At 45.3% G+C, this 23660-nt stretch overlaps 1 protein-coding gene across 1 annotated transcript; it reads left to right on the top strand.

The window, feature by feature from the left end:
- Positions 1-19389: 19389 nt before the first annotated feature.
- On the top strand, positions 19390-20400 carry LOC141258210 (trace amine-associated receptor 3-like). Its single transcript, XM_073673219.1, has one exon. It carries the CDS (start codon positions 19390-19392, stop codon positions 20398-20400), a length of 1011 nt encoding a protein of 336 aa, XP_073529320.1.
- The last annotated feature ends 3260 nt before the right edge of the window (positions 20401-23660 follow it).

The raw sequence follows: 23660 nt of genomic DNA on the forward strand, positions 1-23660 counted from the left end.
TGTGTACCGAGTATGGACACCCAGCCGCCCCCTGGCAGCTGGGGACCAAGCGTGGACACCCGGCCACCGGGCGGCTGGGGACTGAGTATGGATACCAGGCCACCGACGCAGCCATGACATGGTGGCCAGCGTCTGCCTCCACATGCCTAAAAGTCCCAATTTCTAGTGCAAGCAAGCTACCAGTATGGTATTGCAGCCTGGGGGTGGGTGGGTGGCAGGTTGCACACTTACGCTTGCATTCCAAGAAAACAAAGCAGATGCTAACTTCTATCACCATCATCATGCTCCTCACCTTTGCACTTTCAACTCCCCTGATGGAGAAACCAGGGCCCACAGGAGGAGTCTGGTTCTCTGGTGGGCTCGTCCAATGCTGCCCTAAAGCAGGCCGGGCTAATAAAAGTGTGGGGGGAACTTCCAAGGAGAAATAGGGGCGGCTGGTGACCGTTTATGGACACCCGGCCGCCCCCAGGCGGCTGGGGACCGTGTGTGGACACCCGGCCGCGGGGCGGGTGGGAACCAAGTATAGACACCCGGCCGCCCCCTGGTGGCTGGGGACCGAGCGTGGACACCCGGCCGCCGGGCGGTTGGGGACTGAGTATGGATACCTCGCTGCCGACGCAGCCATGAGGAAGTGGCCAGCTTCGGCCTCCTTCAAACTAAAAGGCCCTATTTCAAGCGCAAGCAAGCTAGCAGTATGGTATTGCAGCCTGGGGGTGGCTGGCAGGCTGCATACTTGCGCTTGCAATGCAAGGAATGGGGGAGGTACAATTGAACACTGCCCTGGGACAAGGACTTGCACGGGGATAGTTGCAAGTCTGCATCTTCTGATGCGGAAAGGATCACTTCTGATGGGCACACTTTTAGGCAGTGACCTGGGTATCAGAGGTGCTTCCAGGGGTCTTCCCCATGATGTTCCGATGTCTTTTCAGCACTGTACGCATGTGTCACACAGGACATGGCCAGAAAAGATTGTGAAATGTTAAAATGACATTTCCCGGTGAATGCATTTGTCACGGTTGAAAGCAATACAAAAGTGCAAAAACGCATAAAAAATGCTACTTATGAACATAGCCCAAGGTGTGGAAGAGTATTTTTGTTTTTAGTTATTTATTTTACCTTATACAGTACAGACCAAAAGTTTGGATACACCTTCTCATTTAGGGTTTTTTCTGTATTTTCATGACTATGAAAATTGTATATTCACACTGAAGGCATCAAAACTATGAATTAACACACGTGGAATTATATACTTAACAAAAAAGTGTGAAACAACTGAAAATATATCTTATATTCTAGGTTCTTCAAAGTAGCCACCTTTTGCTTTGATGACTGCTTTGCACACTCTTGGCATTCTCTTGATGAGCTTCAAGAGGTAGTCACCGGAAATGGTTTATACTTCACAGGTGTGCCCTGTCAGGTTTAATAAGTGGGATTTCTTGCCTTATAAATGGGGTTGGGACCATCAGTTGTGTTGTGCAGAAGTCTGGTGGATACACAGCTGATAGTCCTACTGAATAGACTGTTAGCTGCTTTTTTCTTGCAATAATGCAAATTCTAAGAAAAGAAAAATGAGTGGCCATCATTACTTTAAGAAATGAAGGTCAGTCAGTCCGAAAAATTGGGCAAACTTTGAAAGTGTCCCCAAGTGCAGTTGCAAAAACCATCAAACGCTACAAAGAAACTGACTCACATGAGGACCACCCCAGGAAAGGAAGACCAAGAGTCACCTCTGCTTCTGAGGATAATTTTATCCGAGTCACCAGCCTCAGAAATCACAGGTTAACAGCAGCTCAGATTAGAGACCAGGTCAATGTCACACAGAGTTCTAGCAGCAGACTCATCTCTTCAACAACTGTTAAGAGGAGACTTTGTGCAGCAGGCATTCATGGTAAAATAGCTGCTAGGAAACCACTGCTAAGGACAGGCAACAAGCAGAAGAGACTTGTTTGGGCTAAAGGACACAAGGAATGGACATTAGACCAGTGGAAATCTGTGCTTTGGTCTGATGAGTCCAAATTTGAGATCTTTGGTTCCAACAACCGTGTCTTTGTGCGACTCAGAAAAGGTGAACGGATGGACTCTGCATGCCTGGTTCCCACCGTGAAGCATGGAGGAGGAGGTGTGATGGTGTGGGGGTGCTTTGCTGGTGACACTGTTGGGTATTTATTCAAAATTAAAGGCATACTGAACCAGCATGGCTACCACAGCATCTTGCGGTGGCATGCTATTCCATCCGGTTTGCGTTTAGTTGGACCATCATTTATTTTTCAACAGGACAATGACCCCAAACACACCACCAGGCTGTGTAAGGGCTATTTGACCAAGAAGGAGAGTGATGGGGTGCTACACCAGATGACCTGGCCTCCACAGTCACCAGACCTGAACCCAATTGAGATGGTTTGGGGTGAGCTGGACAGCAGAGTGAAGGCAAAAGGGCCAACAAGTGCTAAGCATCTCTGGGAACTCCTTCAAGATTGTTGGAAGACAATTTCCGGTGACTGCCTCTTGAAGCTCGTCAAGAGAATGCCAAGACTGTGCAAAGCAGTCATCAAAGCAAAAGATGGCTACTTTGAAGAACCTAGAATATAAGACATATTTTCAGTTGTTTCACACTTTTTTGTTAAGTATATAATTCCACATGTGTTAATTCATAGTTTTGATGCATTCAGTGTGAATGTACAATTTTCAAAGTTATGAAAATACAGAAAAATCTTTAAATGAGAAGGTGTGTACAAACTTTTGGTCTGTACTGTACACAAGTCTTTACCCTGGAAAGGAAGTTCCTTAACATATTTCACAGGAAAACCGTTTCAGTTTCGTTTTTGAATGTTTTATTGTGAGCCCGTTAAAGTGGCTTAGTACCTCTGACCACGTTGTTGACAGCAGTGACCTGGGGGTCAGAAATGCTTCCTGGGGCGATTCCCATGCTGTCCCCATGTCTTTTGAGCACTGTCACTATCGTTTTGGGCACTTTTTAGGCTTTCTACAGACTGCCGGGGGTGCCGCCGCAAAAATGCTCGGGTCTCCCATAGACTAACATTGGGCTCGTTGCTCGGGTCGAGCACCCGAGTATCACGGCGAGCTTGGCCTGAGCTTTGAGCACCCGAGCATTTTAGTGCTCGCTCAACACTAGTGGCCATCACTGGGCAAAGATATAGCAGATTTTGTTTTGTCCTGTCCCTCCTGTGCCCAGAATAAGGCTCCAAAACAGCTTCCAACTGGCCAGTTACTTCCCTTGCCCATACCATCTGCACCCTGGCAGCATATTGCGATGGACTTTATCACTGCTTTTCCAGTATCGGCCAGAAGTATCGTCATCTGGAACACTTCCCCAAGATGTCTAATTTTATTCCGCTGTCCGGCCTCCCATCTGCTCCTGTGCTTGCCGAGAAGTTCAACATATTTTTCTCCTCCATGAGCTACCTCTCCATATTGTCTCCGATAGAGGCATCCAGTTTACGTCTCACTTCTCGCTTCTGGAGGGCTACCTGCAAACTACTAAATGTCGCCTTGGACTTCTTTTCAGCCTACCATGAAGAGACATACAGACAAGAGACGTCTGGACCTGCCTCTCTTTCATTATGGGGATAAAGTTTGAATTTCACCAAAATCTGTCTGTCTCAAGTTACCCTTGCATAACTTGGAGCCTTGCTTCATTGGTCCATTCTAGATTCTCAAACAGATTAATGCTGTAGTTAACAAAGTCAAACTCCTGGCCTCTCTATGAATCCCCAATTCTTTTCACAAGTCTCTCCTGAAGCTTGTTGTTTTCAGGTCCTTCTTTTAGGACCCAGGTACCACTCCTGCTCCTGTCAGCACTGGAGATGTTTTTGAGGTTGAGAATATTCTAGCCACTAAGAGGGTAATAGGAAAAACCTTTATTCTTGTTGATTGGAATGGGTTTGGTCCTTAGGAGAGGTCATGGGAGCCCAGGGAGAGCATCCATGCCCCTCTCCTCCTGGAGAGATTGCTTGCGGGCTTGACGAAGAGGAGTCATAAAGGGGGGTACTGTAGCGCCGGCATCTCTGCACTCCTTCTCCCTCCCATGGAAGAGACATTGAATCACTCACCGCTGATACCTCCATCCTGCCCATACTCCTCCTGCTGCCCAGGGTCTACACATAGCTCGTAGATCCCCGGCACTGTGCTTAGGGTGTGCGTTCGCACCCTCCCTCTTAAACGGCCTGCAAGCTGTCCTAAAGTGTCCCCAGCCAATGGCTAGGAGACACTTATTATTTAAGGCACCTCCACCTTATGGGCGGTGCCTGAGCAATGTTATTATTCTGCTCCCTGCATACTTGCTAGTTGTAAGGTCCCCTGTATGCCTGCACATGCCTGTACCCGATTGGTCTTGTCTCATTCCTGCTTGTTCTTGCTTGTGCCTTCCAGCTGTTCCTGCCTGTGCGCACCTGTATACCAGCTGTCCCTGCCTGTATCTGCCTGTGCCCACCTATATACCAGCCATTCCTTTCTGTACCTGCCTGTGCCCACCTGTATTCCTTTCAGACCCGCCTGTACCTGCCTGTGCCCACCTGTATACCAACCGAATCTGCCTGTATCTGCCTGTGCCCATCTGAATACCAGCGGATCCACCTGCATCTGCCTGTGCTCAACTGTCTACCAGCCACACTAGCCTGCATCAGCCAGTACCTGACTGTCGACCAGCCTTGTCTGCCAGCACCTGCCGCTCCTGAGTTCCTGCCATGCCTGCTTGTACCAGCTGTACTTTCTCTTCTTGGCCGTTCCTGCCTCCAGTCCCTTGGTGGTAAGCTGCCATGCAGCTGAGGTCAGTCTTGCTGTAACACCTAGTCACGATCCCTCAGGCTCTCTTTGGACCATGGCACAGTGGTTCCACCACTATTGTTACTCTTAAAACTGTGGATACTGGAAAATAACCAGATTGCCTTGGATAATATATTCCAGAGAACTGGCGTAGCACAGGAGAGGTCTTGGAGACTGGAGTGGGAAGTTCAGTTTATAGAAGATATTAATCTTAGATCTTTGGCAGGATGGAGATCACAGGTAGAGTGATACTAGAGACAGCAGAGAGACAGGACTGGCATTTTGTAGCAATGTTGCGATCTTGTCACTAGACAATATGTATAATTTGGTATAGTCATCAAAGAGATAGTAATGAAAACCAATTCTGTTGATGGTTTGTCCAGTATTGGTGGTTTATAGGGAATGAGTAGGGATAATAGGACTGAATCCTGAGGAAAAGCGTTCCTCAACATTAAGGGGAAAAGGAGAGGAAGAAGAGTCAGCAAAACATACATTAAAGGGGCAGTCAGAGAGATAGGAGGATTATGCCCAGCATTTTACAATCTGAAAATAATATGCCCCAGTCACCAGATTAGGGGATGTAACATACATAGAATGATACCAACAAAATTAGCAGGCAACCAAGGCGTTCCTCTCTGATGGACAGTGGCAACAATTTGTGGCACAAGAGTCTTACAAGAACATGTCCCTGAGTGTAGGCACTAACACAGCACATTAAAAGTAAAGTGTATGTGGAAGAAGGAAGTTCAGTGTGCATGACTAATGAAGGTGCAGCCGCCAGCTTCTATTTTCCCCACAGTAACAGTACTTCCACAATTAAAATTTACTACAATAGTGATGTCCCCCTTTGTGAACTCCTCACAGTAAACATTTCCTTCCATTGTGGCCCCCATAAAACAATAATGTCCTCCATTGTGGCCCCCATACAGTAATATTGTCCCTTATTCTGGCCCCCACAGCAATAATGTTCCCCATTCTGGCCTCAATAGTAATAAAGTCTCCCAATCTGGCTCCCATATAGTAATAATGTCCCCCATTCTGGCTGCAATACAGCAAAAATGACCACCATTCTGACCCTATAGAGTATAATGTCCACCATTGTTGCCCCAATATAGTAATATGGTCCCCTGTTCTAGCTCTCATTCAACTATAATGTCTCCATTCTGTACCCCATATAATATAGTGAATGTCACCTCTTCTGGCCTCAGTGCAGTAATAATGTCCCCAATTCTGTCCCCCAAACAGTATAATTTCCCTTTTTTGGCCCCCATGCTGAAATAATGTCCTCCATTTTGGCCCCATACATCAACACTGTCCATTATTCTGGCACCCATATAGTAATAATGTCCCTCATTCTGGCCTTCATACAGTAAAAATATCCGCCATTCTGACCTACATTACATAGAATACAATGTCCCCCATTCTGGCGCCCATACAGCAATTCTGACCTCTACACAGTATAATGTTATCTATTCTGTCCTCCATATAGTAATAATGTCCCCTATTCTGGCTCTCATACAGCTATAATGTCTCCCATTGTGTTCACCATATGCCACCTGCAATGAAACGTCTGATGTCTCTTGCTGTGGGCCTCTGATAGGACGATGGCATGCACAGGTATTTACAAGCATGTACGGGTATTTTCAGTTCGATAAACGTCACTAGACGCACATCCACTTGACATTTATTGCAGAGCAGAGGAGGGAGCTAGTGATTCTCTGCTCTGCAAAAAGTTTCAAGTGGATGTGCATCTAGTGACGCTTCTCAAACGGAAAATAGAGCTGGCACCAGTGGGCCTCCCTTCTACCCGGGTCCATGATCATTATGCCCCATTGTGAGATGATCTGACTGCTCCCTGCTAACTAGTGTTGAGCCACGCCCGTAGTGTTCGAGTTCGGTTCGGTTCGTCGAACACCCGTGTGTTCGCCGAACTGTTCGTCGAACTGTTCGTCGAACACCTTCGAACACCGTTAAAACCAATGGCAGGCAAACAAAAACACATAGAAACACATAGAAAACACCTTCAAAGGTGTCCAAAAGCTGACAAACTGCTCAGAAGACACAACTAACACATGGAAAAGTGACAAGTACATATAGTCATGCGAAAAGAAAAGAGGTGGAGGAGTAAAAGGAGGGGGAGACACAGATATAGGCATGTCATGCCCTTCTAAAATCCAAAAAGTGAGAAGCCGAGACGGCCAGTCCGCTCCTGCCCGTGCCACCTCCGTGTCGCCGGGTTTGTGCCAGAGCCGCGGTGAACCCTGACGGCCAGCCCCCCTCTCCCAATACTGGTGCCTGTCCGCTGGTGGGTCGAGAGAGCCCCCCTGTGGTGGAGGCAGCTCTAAGCTTTTTAATTTAAATTGTCCCTCTAATTTGAATGAATACACTTTAAATCCATTTACAAGGATCTATTGGAGGGCAAGTCTCATGCCAGCAGCCGCGTAATTCCAGCTCCAGTAGCGTCCACTAAAGCTGCTGCAGTTAAAAAGCTTTTATAAGGATCGAGCTCGGCTGTCCACCGCAAGGCATCCTAGTGCCAGTCCCAGCCCCTATGCCTTGGGGTGCCTCCTGATGCTCTTCACTAAGTATCCCGTGGTCCCGAAGCATTTCCTTTGAAAAAATTAAGTGTCCAAACTACAGGTGGTGTAGCTTGCTTAACAGCCGGGATAATCCGCTGACTAGCAGACACTGCTACTAGGCACAAAGTATTTCCTGGGCTAGATGCAGTTAAAAATTTGTAAGTAGATACTCTCGTTGGATGCTGAGAAAGCATTCCATAGAGTCTCCTGGCACGCCATATATGATTCTCTTAAAAAGCTTGGGGTAGGGGTCTAGGGGACCCTTTTATAGCCAAAATCACGGCCCTGTATCACAATACGTCACCTAGGCTGAAGATAAATGGAACTGTAGCACCGAGGGCTCGGTTGCTACAGACGTATTGCACCTCACCCAGAGGTGTGATATCTCACTCTCAGATAAGGATGGAGTGTGGATCAGGACCCGACACCTGCATGCATTACACCACATTGCCGTGGGGCAGGGCGACCAATATGCCCCTGAGATGGGCACGACAGTCCCTGTCCCTGGCTGGAGTGGGGGGAGGGAACACTGAGGAAGGGGAACCCTGCAGTGCAGGAGCAGGGAGGAAGCAGTTCCTGGGTGCATTGAGAAGGGAGTATAAAAGGTGGGCACCATCTTAGTTCAGTGCAGAGAAGTCTGAGCAGAAGTGGCAGGGAGCAGGGGCTCTGCATGAGCTCTGCTCCGGAGGCGGGCCTAGTAACAGAGGCCCAGGCCTGCAAGAGGGAGAAGGAAGGAAGAGGAGCGGAGAAGGCTCCAGGAACGAGGAATGAAGGGATCCCAGGGGTGCGGACGGGCGAGTCGCCACCGCACGCACGAATCCACCTGCGTGGAGGGGTCAGGCCAAAGGGGAAGACCGGTCCCCGAACTAGTGGAGGCAGGAAACGACCCTCAGCTAGAAACCGGAGGCTCTGACATTTTATGTGGCGCAGCCCCTTGCTCCACCCGCTAGGAAGGCACCACATAGGGTCAGGGAAACTGGCGCCAAGTTTACCAAGAGGAGGCCCGAGGCAGCCGGACAGAAGTGTTGGTAAGAAAGGCCAGACAAAGGACACACAAAGGGGGTCCTGTGAAGCGCTCCAAAGTTATCTGGGAGTTGTCTGAGCCCCTCACCTGGTGAGCACAGTACGACGTGGGCAGCCGTTACCTGCAGACGTGGTCTGGATAATAAGAACTGTGAGTAAAGGCCCTGAACTGCATCACTGACTCCGTGTCGTTACTGCTGCTGCCCTGCACCATCACCCCCATCCTCCGCATACACTGCCCTGAGGCTATACTCCTCCCGTGGGGAGTTATGCTACGCTCTGCTGCACCCACAACACCAGCCTTAGCGGTCTGCCCTGTAGCGGCGGTTCACTCTGACCGCAATCCACGGGTGGCGTAGTCGGACATTTAAACATCAAAACCACATAAATAGTTCCGCCACTGGTTTGACCGCCCTGAGCCACGGAACCGGATCGCCGCCACGAAGACTACAACCACCAGCATCCACCAAAAAGGGTCCGGCTCCGGGTGTCCCAAGGCCCAGGGGGTGCGTCAGAACATTTTCATCACCTTTCACAATCACCAATGGGACAAGGCAGGGATGTCCTCTGTCCCCTCTCTTATACATCCTAGTGACGGAGCACCTGCTCTCATCAATTCGCCATAACCCCAATATTAGGTGGATTGAGGTGGGAGGCACCGAGTACAAGTGGTCTCTATTTGCTGATGATGTCCTAGTATATATCACTCAATCACATATATCCATCCCTGCTGTTATGGCTGAAATAGATCACTTTGTTACATGGTAAAATTTTAAAATCAATGCAGCGAAGTCTGAGGCCCTCGATGTCTCCCTCCCTAAATCCATATAGGATTCCATCCAGTCCAACTTTCCCTTTGCCTGGCCCTCACAGGGTATCAAATACTTAGGAATTCCTATTCATAGAGACCTCTCCCATCTATGTTATCTTAATTTTGGGCCCTTTATTGAACAATTCCATACAGACCTCGGTTGGCAAGTTAGAACTGTAAGATTCACTACGTGAACCACTGGTGTTTTGTGGAAAAGCACATGTACACCGCGTTCCAAATTATTATGCAAAAAGTGTTTAGGAGTGATAAGGGAAGAATTTGTTTGTTTGTCAGTTAAACTCATTGATGGTGATGTGTGTCAGGGCTCTTTATATCACTGTAAGCAATTGCAGACACCTGTGCTAATTAGTTTGGCAGGTGTGTCCAATGAAAGGCAAGACTACTTAAGAAGGCTCTCTCACATTATTAAGCAGCCTACATTTTCTGCCAAAATGGGAAAGAAAAAGGATGTGTCGGCTGCTGAGAAGCAACAAATTGTGGAGTGTTTAGGTCAAGGCATGACTACAATCAACATTGTGCGATGATCAGGATGAAGTGTCTTGGCAATCAAGAAGTATGTAGCTGATTCACAGTACACACGTGTGCGTGCTGATAAGGGCAAATTGAGGACTCTTTCCTACAGGCAATTACGTCAGGTTGAAACAGCAGTGGCAAAAAAGCCTTGTCATAGCAGCAGACAAGTTTTTGAAGCTGCTTGTGCCTCCAACGTCCCCCGAACAACAAGATGCAGGGTCCTTCAGAGGTTTGCAGCTGTGCATATGCCATCCTGTCGACCTCCTCTATCCACTTCACACAAGCAGAAACGGCTCCAGTGGGCCAAACATTACATGAAGACTGATTTCAAAACTGTTTTGTTCACGGATGAGTGCCGTGCAGCGCTCGATGGTCCAGATGAATGGAGTGGAGGATGGCTGGTTGATGGACACCCCACGCAAACACGGCTACAGCGCCAACAAGGAGGAGGTGGAGTAATGTTTTGGGCTGGAATCATGGGGAGAGAGATTGTCGGCCCCTTTAGGATCCCTGAAGGCGCTAAAGATGAACTCCATAATGTATGTGGATTTTCTCAAACAGCACTTCCTGCCATGGTTCAAGAAGAAGAACCGTGTATTTCACAGCAAGATCATTTTTCTGCATGATAATGCACCATCTCATGCTGCACATAAAACATCTGCATCTCTGGCTAATATGGGCATAAAAGGGGACAAACTTATGGTGTGACCCCCATGCTCCCCTGACCTCTACCCCATTCAGAACCTTTGGAGCATCATTAAAAGGAGTGTCTATGATGGCGGGAGGCAGTTCACATCTAAGCAACAGCTCTGGGAGGGTATTCTGTCCTCATGCAAAACAATTGAAGCAGAAACCATCCAAAACCTGACAAATTCAATGGACGAGAGAGTTCAGAAGCTCCTTTCGAACAAGGGGTCCTATGTGAAAATGTAACATCACCTAGAATAAAGTTTTGAGTTGAAAACTGTTTGATTTCAGTTTCTAACAACCTGCTAATGCTTATAATTTCAAAAATGACCATTTTTTTGGTCTTTATTAAAATGAAAAGGTTGATCGAAAAGTTTGGGGGATCTAAGAGTGTGGCAACCCAGTAGTCATGATTACTTCGAATTCTGACAATATGAGGGTCATGCTGCAGGTAGTGCAGCAAGAAGGCACTTATGTGTCTTGCGCATCTCGGAGCCCCAAAATTATTTTCCGGGCTAGATGCAGCTAAAAATTATTTTTAATTTTAAATCTGGTGAAGCTTATTATAGATGGCCTAATAGGATCAGTGCTGCACACTGCTACAAAGCCCAAATTATTTTCCAGTCAAGATACAGATAAACATGATTAGTAATTTGAAAGCTTAAAACGGTTGGTAGGGTGATTTTAACCAATCATCAAGCTTTTACTCTCCCCAGGATGACACAGGGGTAGAAAAGTCGTTTCGGATCCATGATTTGTTCATCTTTATGAACGTGAGTCTGTCTACATTATCAGTGGAGAGCCGAGTGCGCTTATCTGTCAGCACACCACCAGCAGCGCTGAACACACGTTCAGACAGAACGCTGGCTGCGGGGCATGACAAGATCTCCAAGGCGTAAGTGGCTAGCTCCGGCCATTTATCCAGATTGGAAGCCCAAAAAGAGCAAGGGTCCAGTGACACAGTCGTGGCTTCAATGTTTACTTGGAGATACTCCTGTACCATCGTCTCTAGGCGTTGACTATGTGTCAGACTTCTTGTCTCCTGTGGCCTTGCAAAGGATGGGCTAAAAAAGTGGTGAAATGATTCCGCAAAATTGATGTTACCAGCAGATACTGTGGTTCTGTTACGGTTTGAGTGCTGAACACTTGACGGTCCCACGGTTGGCAAGTTGGAACTGTGAGATTCACTACGTGCACCACTGGTATTTTGTGGAAAAGCACATCTAAGATTCTGCAACAGTCTCTGCTGATACTCCTGCATGCGTGCATCCCTTTCTATGGCAGGAATAATTTCTGCAAATTTACTTTTGTACCGGGGATCTAACAGTGTGGCAACCCAGTAGTCAGGATTATTTCTAATTCTCACAATTCGAGGGTCATGTTGCAGGTAGTGCAGCAAGAAGGCACTCATGTGTGTTGCGCATCCAGGAGCACCAAGTCCCTGTTGTGTTGGTGGCGAGGTAACAATCATGCTTCCTTCCTCTGTCCTCTCCCCCCAACCTCGCACAACAGAAATGTGATCAAGGTCTCCCTCATCTGATGAGTCTTCCATCAGTTCGTCCTCCACTTCTTCCTGGGCTCCTGCACCTTCCTCACTAGTTTTGCTGCTACCATGCGCCCTGGTAAAACCATCTCCCCCACCCCCACATGCCTGCCGCCTTGGTGCTGCCGACCGTCTGGACCTTGCAGATGTTAGCCCTTCCGCATACAACTCCTCCTCCTCTACTTCCTCCACCTCCTCTTGTGCCACCACCTGACTCCGAATTCTGTTTAACATGTGCTCCAGCATGTAAATCACCGGAATAGTCATGCTGATAATGGCATCGTCAGCACTAAACATCTTCGTCGCCATTTCAAAACTGTGCAGAAGGGTGCATAGGTTCCTGATCTGAGACCACTCCTCCAGCGTGATTTGCCCCACCTCTGAATCTCGTTGGCCCAGGCTATACGTCAGAACGTATTGCACCAGGGCTTGTCGGTGCTGCCACAGTCGCTGCAACATGTGCAGAGTTGAATTCCACCGGGTAGGCACATCGCATTTTAGCCGGTGAAGTGGCAGGCCCAACGACTTCTGTAGAGATGTAAGTCGCTGAGCTGCGGGATGCGAACGGCGGAAGTGAGCACACAGCGACCGTGCTCTCTGCAGAAGGCCATCTAGTCTGGGATAGTGGGCTAAAAATTGCTGGACAACCAGGTTCAACACGTGAGCCATACAAGGCACGTGTGTGACATTGCCCCGGCGAAGGGCCGCACCCAGGTTTGCAGCATTGTCGCACACGGGTTCCCTGGTTTCAGGTCCAGTGGAGACAACCATTCATGAAATTGGTTCTCCAGAGCTGACCACAACTCCTCAGCTGTGTGACTCACATTTCCCAGACATTTCAATGTAAAAACCGCCTGATCACGTTGAGCCCTACTGCCAGCATAGTAAGGAGGTGTGCAGGATCCCTTCTGCGCAGTTAGAAAGCTTGTGGCATGACCAGACAGACTTTGGGTGCAGGTGGAAGACCGAGAGGAGGTTGAGGAGGCAGAAGCAGTGGAGGAACTTTGACATAAAGAGGATTGACGCACAACTCGTGGGGACGGCAAGACTTGGACAGCAGCCCATTGTCCTGCTGTCACCATAGTTACCCAGTGCCCAGTCAGCGACATGTAACGCCCCTGTCCATGCCTACTCGTCCAAGTGTCTGTGGTGAAATGCACCCTGTCACACACAGAGTTTCTCAAAGAAGCGGTGATGTTGTGTGCGACATGCTGGTGGAGCGCAGGCACACCTTTCTTTGAGAAGTAGTGCCGACTGGGCATCTGGTACTGGGGCACTGCGACGGACATAAGGTCTCGAAAATCCTCTGTGTCCACCAGGCGGAAAGGCAGCATTTCTGTAGCCAAGAGCTTGCAGATGGTGAAATTCAACCTCTTAGCTTTCTCATGGCTAGGAGGAAATGGTCTTTTACTTGTCCACATCTGAGGGACCGAGGGCTGGCTATTGTGCTTAGACGGGGTTGATAAGGGTGTCCCCGGCAAACTGCCGGTCTGTGAGGAAGATGCAGGCGGACATGTTAGGTTGCCTTGATCCAAAGGTGGTGCTATCGATGTCGGACAGCGCTCAACACCAGCTGGTGTTACCACCTCCAAAGAAAATGATGACCTGCCAATCACGCTGGCTGTTGCGGGTAAAGAGGTGGCAGGTCTGCGCCCCAAAACAGGTGTGACTGCTGTCCCCCCAGTCACAGAGGATGAAGAGGCCGCGGATGCACAAGATATGGCAGACGGTGATTGGCCCGGCCGGCTAGGCCGCATTGTAGCACACTGAGCTTCCCACTGCAACTTATGCTTTATGTCCATGTGCCGGTTCATGCATGAAGTACTCAAACTATGTATTTTTTGGCCTCTACTTAGCTTTTGCTGACAAATGTTACAGATATCATCGTCTTCCTCATTGTCTCCACCAACAGGAGTTACAGTTTGGGAATGAGGGTCTACATTATGGTCAGAACCTTCTGCGTCTGGTCCTGGATCCGACTCATAAAGATTCTGGGCATCAGTGCAGATCATTTCCTCGTCTGGATTCACAGAAGCGCTGGAGTCGACCTCTGATTCCCAGGCTATAGTATGAGTAAACAGCTCTGCAGACTCAACCATCTGTTCTACCTCATACTCAGACGGGCAGCTGGAGATTTGGGAGCTGTGAGGAAGCAAGTGCGATTTGGGTGACACCTTTGAGGACTGGAGTATTTGTGATGTTGAAGTTGATGTGGAGGAGAGCCCACTTAAAGAAGCACTTGATATCCGTTGAAGCACCTGCTGTTTTTGTGCCTCATCTGGAATTTGTAGCGATTGGCGTGGCCGTAAGAAAGGGATCTTATCACATTGTCCGCTAAAAGAAGTAGACATTTTAGTTTGGCTGGAAGATGGTCTTTCTTCTGCACCTACCCCACGGACACAACCTTTTTTCCCCTTCCCAACACGCCTATTCCACCAGCAGCAGGCCTTTTTCCACTCATTTTGGTGGTTAACTAATTCACAACTCTGGAGTTGTTTGCACAAAAAAACAATGGATGGTAACCGAGCAGAGCTGAGTGGCCAAACTGTGGTATTAGGCCAAAACTATTGGCTGGGCTAGATGCAGAAAAAAAATATTTTTAATTTGCAACCTGATGGAGGTCAGTATAGATGGACTAATAGAACAAGTCCCACACGCTGCTAGAAGCCCAAATATTTTTTCTTAGATAAATGAAGAAAAAAATTATTTTTAATTTGCAACCTGATGGAGGTCAGTATAGATGGACTAATAGACCAAGTCCCACACACTGCTAGAAGCCCAAATATTTTTTCAGAGCTAGATGCAGAAAAAAATTATTTTTAATTTGCAACCTGATGGAGGTCAGTATAGATGGACTAATAGAACAAGTCCCACACGCTGCTAGAAGCCCAAATATTTTTTCAGAGATAAATGAAGAAAAAAATTATTTTTAATTTGCAACCTGATGGAGGTCAGTATAGATGGACTAATAGACCAAGTCCCACACACTGCTAGAAGCCCAAATATTTTTTCAGAGCTAGATGCAGAAAAAAATTATTTTTAATTTGCAACCTGATGGAGGTCAGTATAGATGGACTAATAGACCAAGTCCCACACACTGCTAGAAGCCCAAATATTTTTTCAGAGCTAGATGCACAAAAAAATTATTTTTAATTTGCAACCTGATGGAGGTCAGTATAGATGGACTAATAGAACAAGTCCCACACGCTGCTAGAAGCCCAAATATTTTTTCAGAGATAAATGAAGAAAAAAATTATTTTTAATTTGCAACCTGATGGAGGTCAGTATAGATGGACTAATAGACCAAGTCCCACACACTGCTAGAAGCCCAAATATTTTTTCAGAGCTAGATGCAGAAAAAAATTATTTTTAATTTGCAACCTGATGGAGGTCAGTATAGATGGACTAATAGACCAAGTCCCACACACTGCTAGAAGCCCAAATATTTTTTCAGAGCTAGATGCAGAAAAAAATTATTTTTAATTTGCAACCTGATGGAGGTCAGTATAGATGGACTAATAGACCAAGTCCCACACACCGCTAGAAGCTCAAATATTTTTTCAGAGCTAGATGCAGAAAAAAATTATATTCAGTTTGCAACCTGATGGAGGTCAGTATAGATGGACTAATAGAATGATGCTATGCCCAAAAGATTTTACTTCACTAGGTGCAGTAAAAAAATTGGTATTCTATACACAGGTGGTATATCTTGCAACACAGATAGGCTACTCCACTGACTAACACACTCTGCAATAGGCCAAAAAGGATTAGCTTTGCTAGATTCAGCCAAATGCTGTGAAAAAAACTTGCACAGCACTGGCACAGACCTGCCTGGCAAAAACTGATAGGAACTGATGTAACCTAGTCCTGAAAAGGACTCCAATTACAATTAGTCTTTACTCCCACAATCTATCTATTTAAGAGCACAGACCTGCCTGATAAAAGTCGTAGGAAATGCTGTAACCTAGTCCTTAAAAGGACTGCAATCACAACTATTCCCTACTCCCAAGCTATCTGTATATTTGTGCGAAAATTGGCTTGAAATTAACAAGGTATAGCGCACACAGCAACAGCGGTGCCGTCTAACACGCAGCTGCAGCAGTGAGAAAATGGTGGCGACGGGGAAAATGGCTTGGTCTTAGAGGGCAAGGACATGTGACATACACTGCCAATCACACATGCCCTTGCTTGTGTGAAAAAAAGCACTTCGCTCCGTGTGTGCGCTGCTGATAGGCTGACAGATTGCACCTCCCCACTGCAAATGCGGGAAAGAGAAAAAAAAATGGAGATCTTCATTGTTCCTGCAGAGATCCATCCCCTGCCCCTCCCCCCGCCCCGCTGTACACTCAAACTGCGTATTAACATTAATTTTCATCATTACTGAGAAAAAATCCAGTTATGATTTTGGTGCACGAACAGTTATCGAACATAACCTCGAACAGCCGAATTTTTCTCAAATTGTTCGTGTTCGCCGACCGGCTCGAACACCGCCCAAAACAGCTCGAATTTGAGATTGGCGAACAGTTCGAGTAGAACAACGCTCATCTCTACTGCTAACCACTGTGCTGTGTCTCCATCTGACAGTGTTTTCACATGGTGTTTTGGCACCCGTTCGTTGGTCCCGTCGGGGCCAACAGTCAAACTCCCCCCCACACACGCACAAAATGTAGACGGACACCCAGATGCATAGGATATGGAGCATCACCATGAGACATAATTACAAATGGCATTTAACTTGAAAGATCTGTCTATCCTCTTGAGAGAGTCCTCATGGGAGCCTGCCTGACATAATAAAAGAGAAGTTTCATCAATACCCATATGTTTTATGTGACTCTTCTAAGCTTTCAAAGAGTAGCAAATGGTAAGTATGAAACAGAATGTATATTATGGCTTTATCATTTTGTATTTATAGATGGCATATATTACTATACCCACTGACATAGGTATGGTCCTAGTCATCAAAGAGAATAAAACATTTACTAATAATCAATCATTGACCTAGCATTCATTTATTCTGCTTGCATTAGTGTGATATGTGCATGTATTCATAAAATGCAGAAATTAAAATAATTATATTCTTGTGTAACATTCTAATTTTGATTTTCAAGAGAATTTTAAATGATGATAAGGGAAAGCAAAAAAAGACACAATTTGGGCAAATGTATATTTAAATACTTCTATAGACTCTGAATTACAAAAGGTTAGGGTCATGGGACTTAAGCCATGTTATATAACACAAATAGCAATTATTAACTTGGCACTTAGCATGTTACATACTGAACCATGATGCAGCTAAATACCATAGTGAAGCAAACCTTATTTTGACAAGCCATTGAAAATGTAATACTAAGGTTGTTGCAGCATGGAACTATAGCATGTGAAGTGTTAAGGTAAGGTTTGCTGCAATAACTGTCACGAAACATTGGAAAAGCTTATGTAAGTGTACGTTTTTTGTTAGTTGTCTGAATTAGTTTTTTTTTCAATTAATCTTCACTATGTTTCCTTGTCAATTTCTTCTGATAACATGATTCCTGAAGCTAAGAAATCAGTGTTTCGAAGTATTCTTTTCACCTTCTACCACAACTCTATTGTACAGTAGGTTGCTTTTCTTAGTGATTAATTAAACCAGTTTTCTTCTAAACTCCAAGGTCTACAGAGAATACAAATAGAAAGAACCACTATACTCCAAAGGTAAAATAGGCTTGTCTTGTTGATTAGAAGATTTTTATTGACTATGCATTTACAAAGCAGACTGGTCCTTTCTTCAGGTCCTTTCTCCATCCTAAAATGCATAATCAATAACTATCCTATAAACAAGATAGGCCCTTTGTACCTGGTTCTATCTTCTATGCTATTGGTTATACAGATATACACAACCTTGTCTTTCTGAAAATTTTGCTTTAGTCTCATTTTTTACAAAATACAAATTCAATAAATTACTGCAACATGCTAGCAAAGCCATGGACAGACTCCAACTCACTGCTTAATGACTGGATGGTCTTGTAGCAATAACATAGCACAAACAACACATAGCATAAACAGCTCATGACACAATAATGTAAAAAAATATTTTTTTCCAAAGCTGGTCATCTTACATCACTCATATTGAGACATATCGAAAGCAAAGAGGAAAGGTAAGGAAGGAATATTGCATTTTGTAACTTATTTAAAGTCATTGCTGGAGCCATAGAGAATAGAATATACCCACTCGTGCACACAATGAATGAAAATGTGCTGCTGCTGGTAGTGAGATAGACTGTGTGTAGGACTGTAAGAAAAAGCGAATCAATAAGTGGGGAAGTACACTACCGCGCTGCTCATTAATCACAATCTATAAAAGGCACATAAAAAGCGCATAAAACTGACCTAAACTAGGTGGCTAGATCACCAATTGGAGCGTGTGTATAATATGGTAATGTGTCCTCAGACCATATTGTGTATAATTTTGTTGCTCTGCAATCCGAATACTGATGTCACGCTTCACTGGTGGGGGATGAAAATCCAAACAGTTGGTGCCAGAAGAAGATTAAGAAATCACAGTCCCAAAAAAACTTTACAGAACGTTGTCAGAACACACTGGGTCAGCTGGTGATTGGCTACTAGCGCCCTTGGTAGAGGTTGATAATCCAATGGGGTACTCACTATTGGTGTTTTAGTGTTTCCCCAGTTCCACGCACGGCAGAGATCCATTGCAGGAGCATCCTCCCGATGATGCTCCTCCACGCCAGATGATGGATTTGGCGCAGCGGGCTCTGGCGGTATAAACAGGGGGCATGTCAGACGTGACATCAGTATTCAAATTGCAGAGCAACAAAATTATACACTATGTAGTCTGAGGACACATCACCATATTATACACACACTCCAATTGGTGATCTAGCCACCTAGTTTAGGTCAGTCTTATGCTCTTTTCATGCACTTTTTAAAGATTGTGATTAATGAGCAGCGTGGTAGTGTACTTCACCACTCATTGCTGGAGCTGTTTTTCAACACAACAACACCAGGCCACATGTTGCTCATGCTACTATCTGCAGCATGTGTGCCAAAAAGGTGCTATGATGGCATGCAGTATTTCCAGATTTGTCTACCATTGAGCACATCTGGAATGTCATTGGTCAACTATTACAATGGAAGCTGCCAGCAGTGGATCTTGATGATTTGCGTGCTCAAGTGCAACCAGCGTGGCAGAATACTCCTTAGACAACCATTAACAGTCTCATACTGTAGTTTCATTGAGCGCATGCAAAGGCATGTACTAAATAAGTTGAGATGTTTTGAAAATTTCAAATGCAGTTTCAATTTTGCGGAATGTGTGTGTGTGTGTGTATATAATTATATTTTTTATTACAATTTGATATATTTCCTTTTACTAAAAACCACTGTTCTTCTATTTTCTATATTAATTTCCTATTTTATAGAAGATCAATCACATGGATAAATCTATTATTAATCCTGTGTGTTTGCAATATGAAAACGCCTCACTTTTTTGCCCCAATGACAGGCCTTTTGTTGTACGTCTTGGAATGTACATTTTTCTTGTCAACTCAATAGCTATCACTATCTTTGGTAATCTGGGTATCATCATTTCCATCAGTCATTTTAAGGAGCTCCATTCCCCAACCAATCTCCTCATTCTTTCAATGGCTGTCACCGATTGTTCACTTGGCCTCATAATAATGCCGTACAGTATGGTAAGATCTGTGGAAAGATGCTGGCTTTTTGGAAAATTATTTTGCAAAATCCACTATAGTTTTGATTTAATGCTGAGTGTAATCTCTATTTTCCATCTCTGCTGCATTGCTATTGATAGGTTTTATGCTGTCTGTGATCCTCTCCGTTATCCCATTAAAATAACTATCTCTGTCATAAAGAAAATGGTATTCCTTTGTTGGTCTCTACCAGCTATGTTTGCATTTGGAGTTGTCATAACAAACTCCCATGTATCTGGAGTTACTGGATATGAACTGCTAGTGGAATGTTTTAATTTATGTCCAATTACATTTAATAAATTATGGTCATTGGTTATGTTTTTCACATGCTTTTTTGCTCCTGGTTCAGTTATGGTTGGCATTTACATGAAGATATTTATAGTATCTCAAAGGCATGCAAATATTATGAAATGTGCCTCCACAAATATGACAGAAATCTCATCTCAAATTTCCAAGCAGAAAGAACGAAAGGCTGCAAAGACATTGAGCATTGTAATGGGGGTCTTTCTTATGTGTTGGCTACCTGTCTTTATTACTATCCTGGCAGACCCATTTCTTAACTTTTCTACTCCAGAAGTGCTGTTTGATGCCTTCAACTGGCTTGGATATATTAATTCCACATTAAATCCATTAATATATGGATTCTTCTATCCTTGGTTTCGAAAAGCTTTAAAATATATTGCTTTTGGCAAAATATTTGAAACTGATTCTTGTTTAGCAAAATTATCTTAAGATAACGGAATGTCTTAAACATTATTGTGAAGATCTGAGGTTGTGGGTTGTAATAATCACCTAGGCAGGTTAACAATGCAACTATTTTTATTCCTTACATCCATGGTTTATCGCAATTCCGGGTAGATGGTCAGGATGCAATGTACCCAGTCCCCAGTCTTATGCAGGATTGACTAAAAGCACTTGCACTTTCTGATAATTTACTACACCTGGAACCTCATACCTTATGACTCATGGATATCTATAGTTATAGTTAATAATTTCCATAGTATTGGAGAACTTCATTCAGCTGTGTGTTTTATCTATAATTTGATCCATGTGTGTGGATATGTATCTGCTCCATTTTGTTTAGTAATAGATCATAAGTAGTGTTGAGCGAGCAATAAAATGCTCGGGTGCTCGAAGCTCGGGTCGAGCTCACAGTGATACTCGGGTGCTCGACCCGAGCAATTAGCCTAATGTCTATGGGAGACCCGAGCATTTTTGCGGCGGCACCCCCAGCAGTCTGTAGAAAGCCTAAAAAGTGCCCAAAACGATAGTTACAGTGCTCAAATGACATGGGGACAACATGGGGATCACCCCAGGAAGCATTTCTGACCCCTAGGTCACTGCTGTCAACAATGTGGTCAGAAGTATTAAGCCACTTTTACGGGCTCACAATAAAACGTTCAAAAACGAAACTGAAACTGGAGGATTTAGATGGAAAAAAAAGGATTTTTCCTGGCCCCTGTTACCTGGGGCTAAGTCTAGCAATTTGAGCAGCAGCAGAACACAGGACTGTAATGCAGTGTTTGTTGATATAACCACTGCATCTCCTATACAGCCTGCCTGCCTGATATCTGGGATGGATATTTGTCCTCAGAAGGACTGTTTATTTGATTTTGCAGGCTTTAGAGACCCTACACTACCTATTTCACAGTATAAATCTCTCCCTAGCTCAGCAGCACTCTCCCTACACTGTCTGATCCGAAGCGACTGTGTCCAAGATGGCGGCGCCCAGTTTTAAATACTCGAGGTGACGCTGTGTGGCCAGCCAATCACTGTAATGTCCACAACCAACATGGCTGCGGCATTACAGTGACTCGCTGGCAATGCCTGCATGTTCATTGGCTCTGTAAAGAGCACCAAACATGCAGGGTGGAGACCCGAGCTCCCGCCCGAGTAACCCGAAAATGCTCGGTGCTCGCTGAACATCCTGAGTAGTGAGATGCTCGGGCGAGTACCGAGCAGTGTCGAGCATGCTCGCTCAACACTAATCATAAGTGGTGTTGAGCGAGCACTAAAATGCTCGGGTGCTCGAAGATCGGGCCAAGCTCACCGTGATACTCGGGTGCTCGACCCGAGCAACGAGCCCAATGTTAGTTTATGGGAGACCCGAGCTTTTTTGTGGCGGCACCCCCGACAGTCTGTAGAAAGCCTAAAAAGTGCCCAAAACGATAGTGACAGTGCTCAAATGACATGGGGACAGCATGGGGATTGCCCCAGGAAGCATTTCTGACCCCCAGGTCACTGCTGTCAACAACGTGGTCAGAGGTATTAAGCTACTTTTACGGGCTCACAATAAAATGTTCAAAAACAAAACTGAAACGGTTTTCCTGTGAAATATGATTAGAACCGTGGAACTGCAAAACCACAGTTCTAGTTATCTGGCCAAAACCAGACTCTTTTAAACAGATATATTTGTGTCTGAACACTCACAGACACACTCAATTTTTTTTGGGGGGGGGGGAATACCAAAGGGTTAATAAGAAGGGTATTTGTACAGTCTGACTGAGGAAAAACAGAAACAAAAGAGGATTTTGAGGAAAAAAAAGGATTTTTCCTGGCCCCTGAGACCTGGGGCTAAGTCTAGCAATTTGAGCAGCAGCAGCACACAGGACTGTAATGCAGTGTTTGTTGGTATAACTACTGCATCTTCTATACAGCCTGCCTGCCTGATATCTGGGATGGATATTAGTCCTCAGAAGGACTGTTTGTTTGATTTTGCAGGATTTAGAGACCCTACACTACCTATTTCGCAGTATAAATCTCTCCCTAGCTCAGCAGCACTCTCCCTACACTGTCTGATCTGGAGCGACTGTGTCCAAGATGGCGGTGCCCGGTTTTAAATACTCGAGGTGAGGCTGTGCGGCCAGGCAATCACTGTAATGCCCACAACCAACATGTCTGCGGCATTACAGTGACTCGCTGGCAATCCCTGCATGTACATTGGCTTTGTAAAGAGCGCCAAACATGCAGGGCGGAGACCCGAGCTCCCGCCCGAGGAACCCGAAAATGCTCGGTGCTATCCGAACATCCCGAGTAGTGAGATGCTCGGGCGAGTAAAGAGCAGTTTCGAGCATGCTCGCTCAACACTAATCATAAGCACTTGGACTTTATTGCTTTAATTGTGGATAGTTTTGAGCGAGCATGCTCGACACTGCTTTGTTCTTGCCCGAGCATCTCACTACTCGGGATGTTCAGCAAGCACTGAGCATTTTCAGATTACTCGGGCAGGAGCTCGGGTCTCCGCCCTGCATGTTTGACGCTCTTTACAGAGCCAATGAACATGCAGGGATTGCCAGCCAGTCACTGTAATGCCGCAGCCATGTTGAAGTCCAACTTCTTTTAATTGTCTTTTATATATTGGTATTTTCTTATAGCGTATTTGTTTAATAAAGGTTAATAGTATTTTGAACATGGGAGTATTTTTGTTGGCTTTATTATTCTTGTAAATTCCAATATGCTTGTGGGACCTTATTTAGGTTGCCTACTGTTAATGTAAAGGACATATTGATATTCATGCTATGGCAACTCCATTTTGTCTGCTTGCTTCAAAATCATGTTATTATACTCTTTGCATAACATACATTCTTTCCTTCTTTCCTCTTGATTCACATGCAACTTTCCCACACTAACCTTTTCTCTCAGGAACATTCTATGAGACACTCTGCTCCTGTTATCTAGCTAGTCTGATCTGGGATGTGTAACCTTGTAACTTTCCATCGTACACCGAACTAACGATAATATGACCATATGTGTATCTCCGTAATAATTGTACTAACATTGGTTCAAGCTTGTAGTATGGCTGTAGGTGATTGGCCTTTGATAAACTCAAAACAATATAAAATGCTAAGTAGAAATAAAAGGGGGTTAGAGATTCTTTGAATCCCCCCATACAGAGCTTTGCCTCCATCTGGTTTTCTATTGGATTGCGCAATCAACCTTGTAACATAATAATTTGACACTCACTTGGTCAACCGTGAAGGGTCATTGCTGCC

Source organism: Phyllobates terribilis, unplaced genomic scaffold, assembly GCF_046119375.1.
Source record: "Phyllobates terribilis strain yellow unplaced genomic scaffold, ASM4611937v1 Scaffold_3__8_contigs__length_932513732, whole genome shotgun sequence".
Classification (NCBI taxonomy): Eukaryota; Metazoa; Chordata; class Amphibia; order Anura; family Dendrobatidae; genus Phyllobates; species Phyllobates terribilis.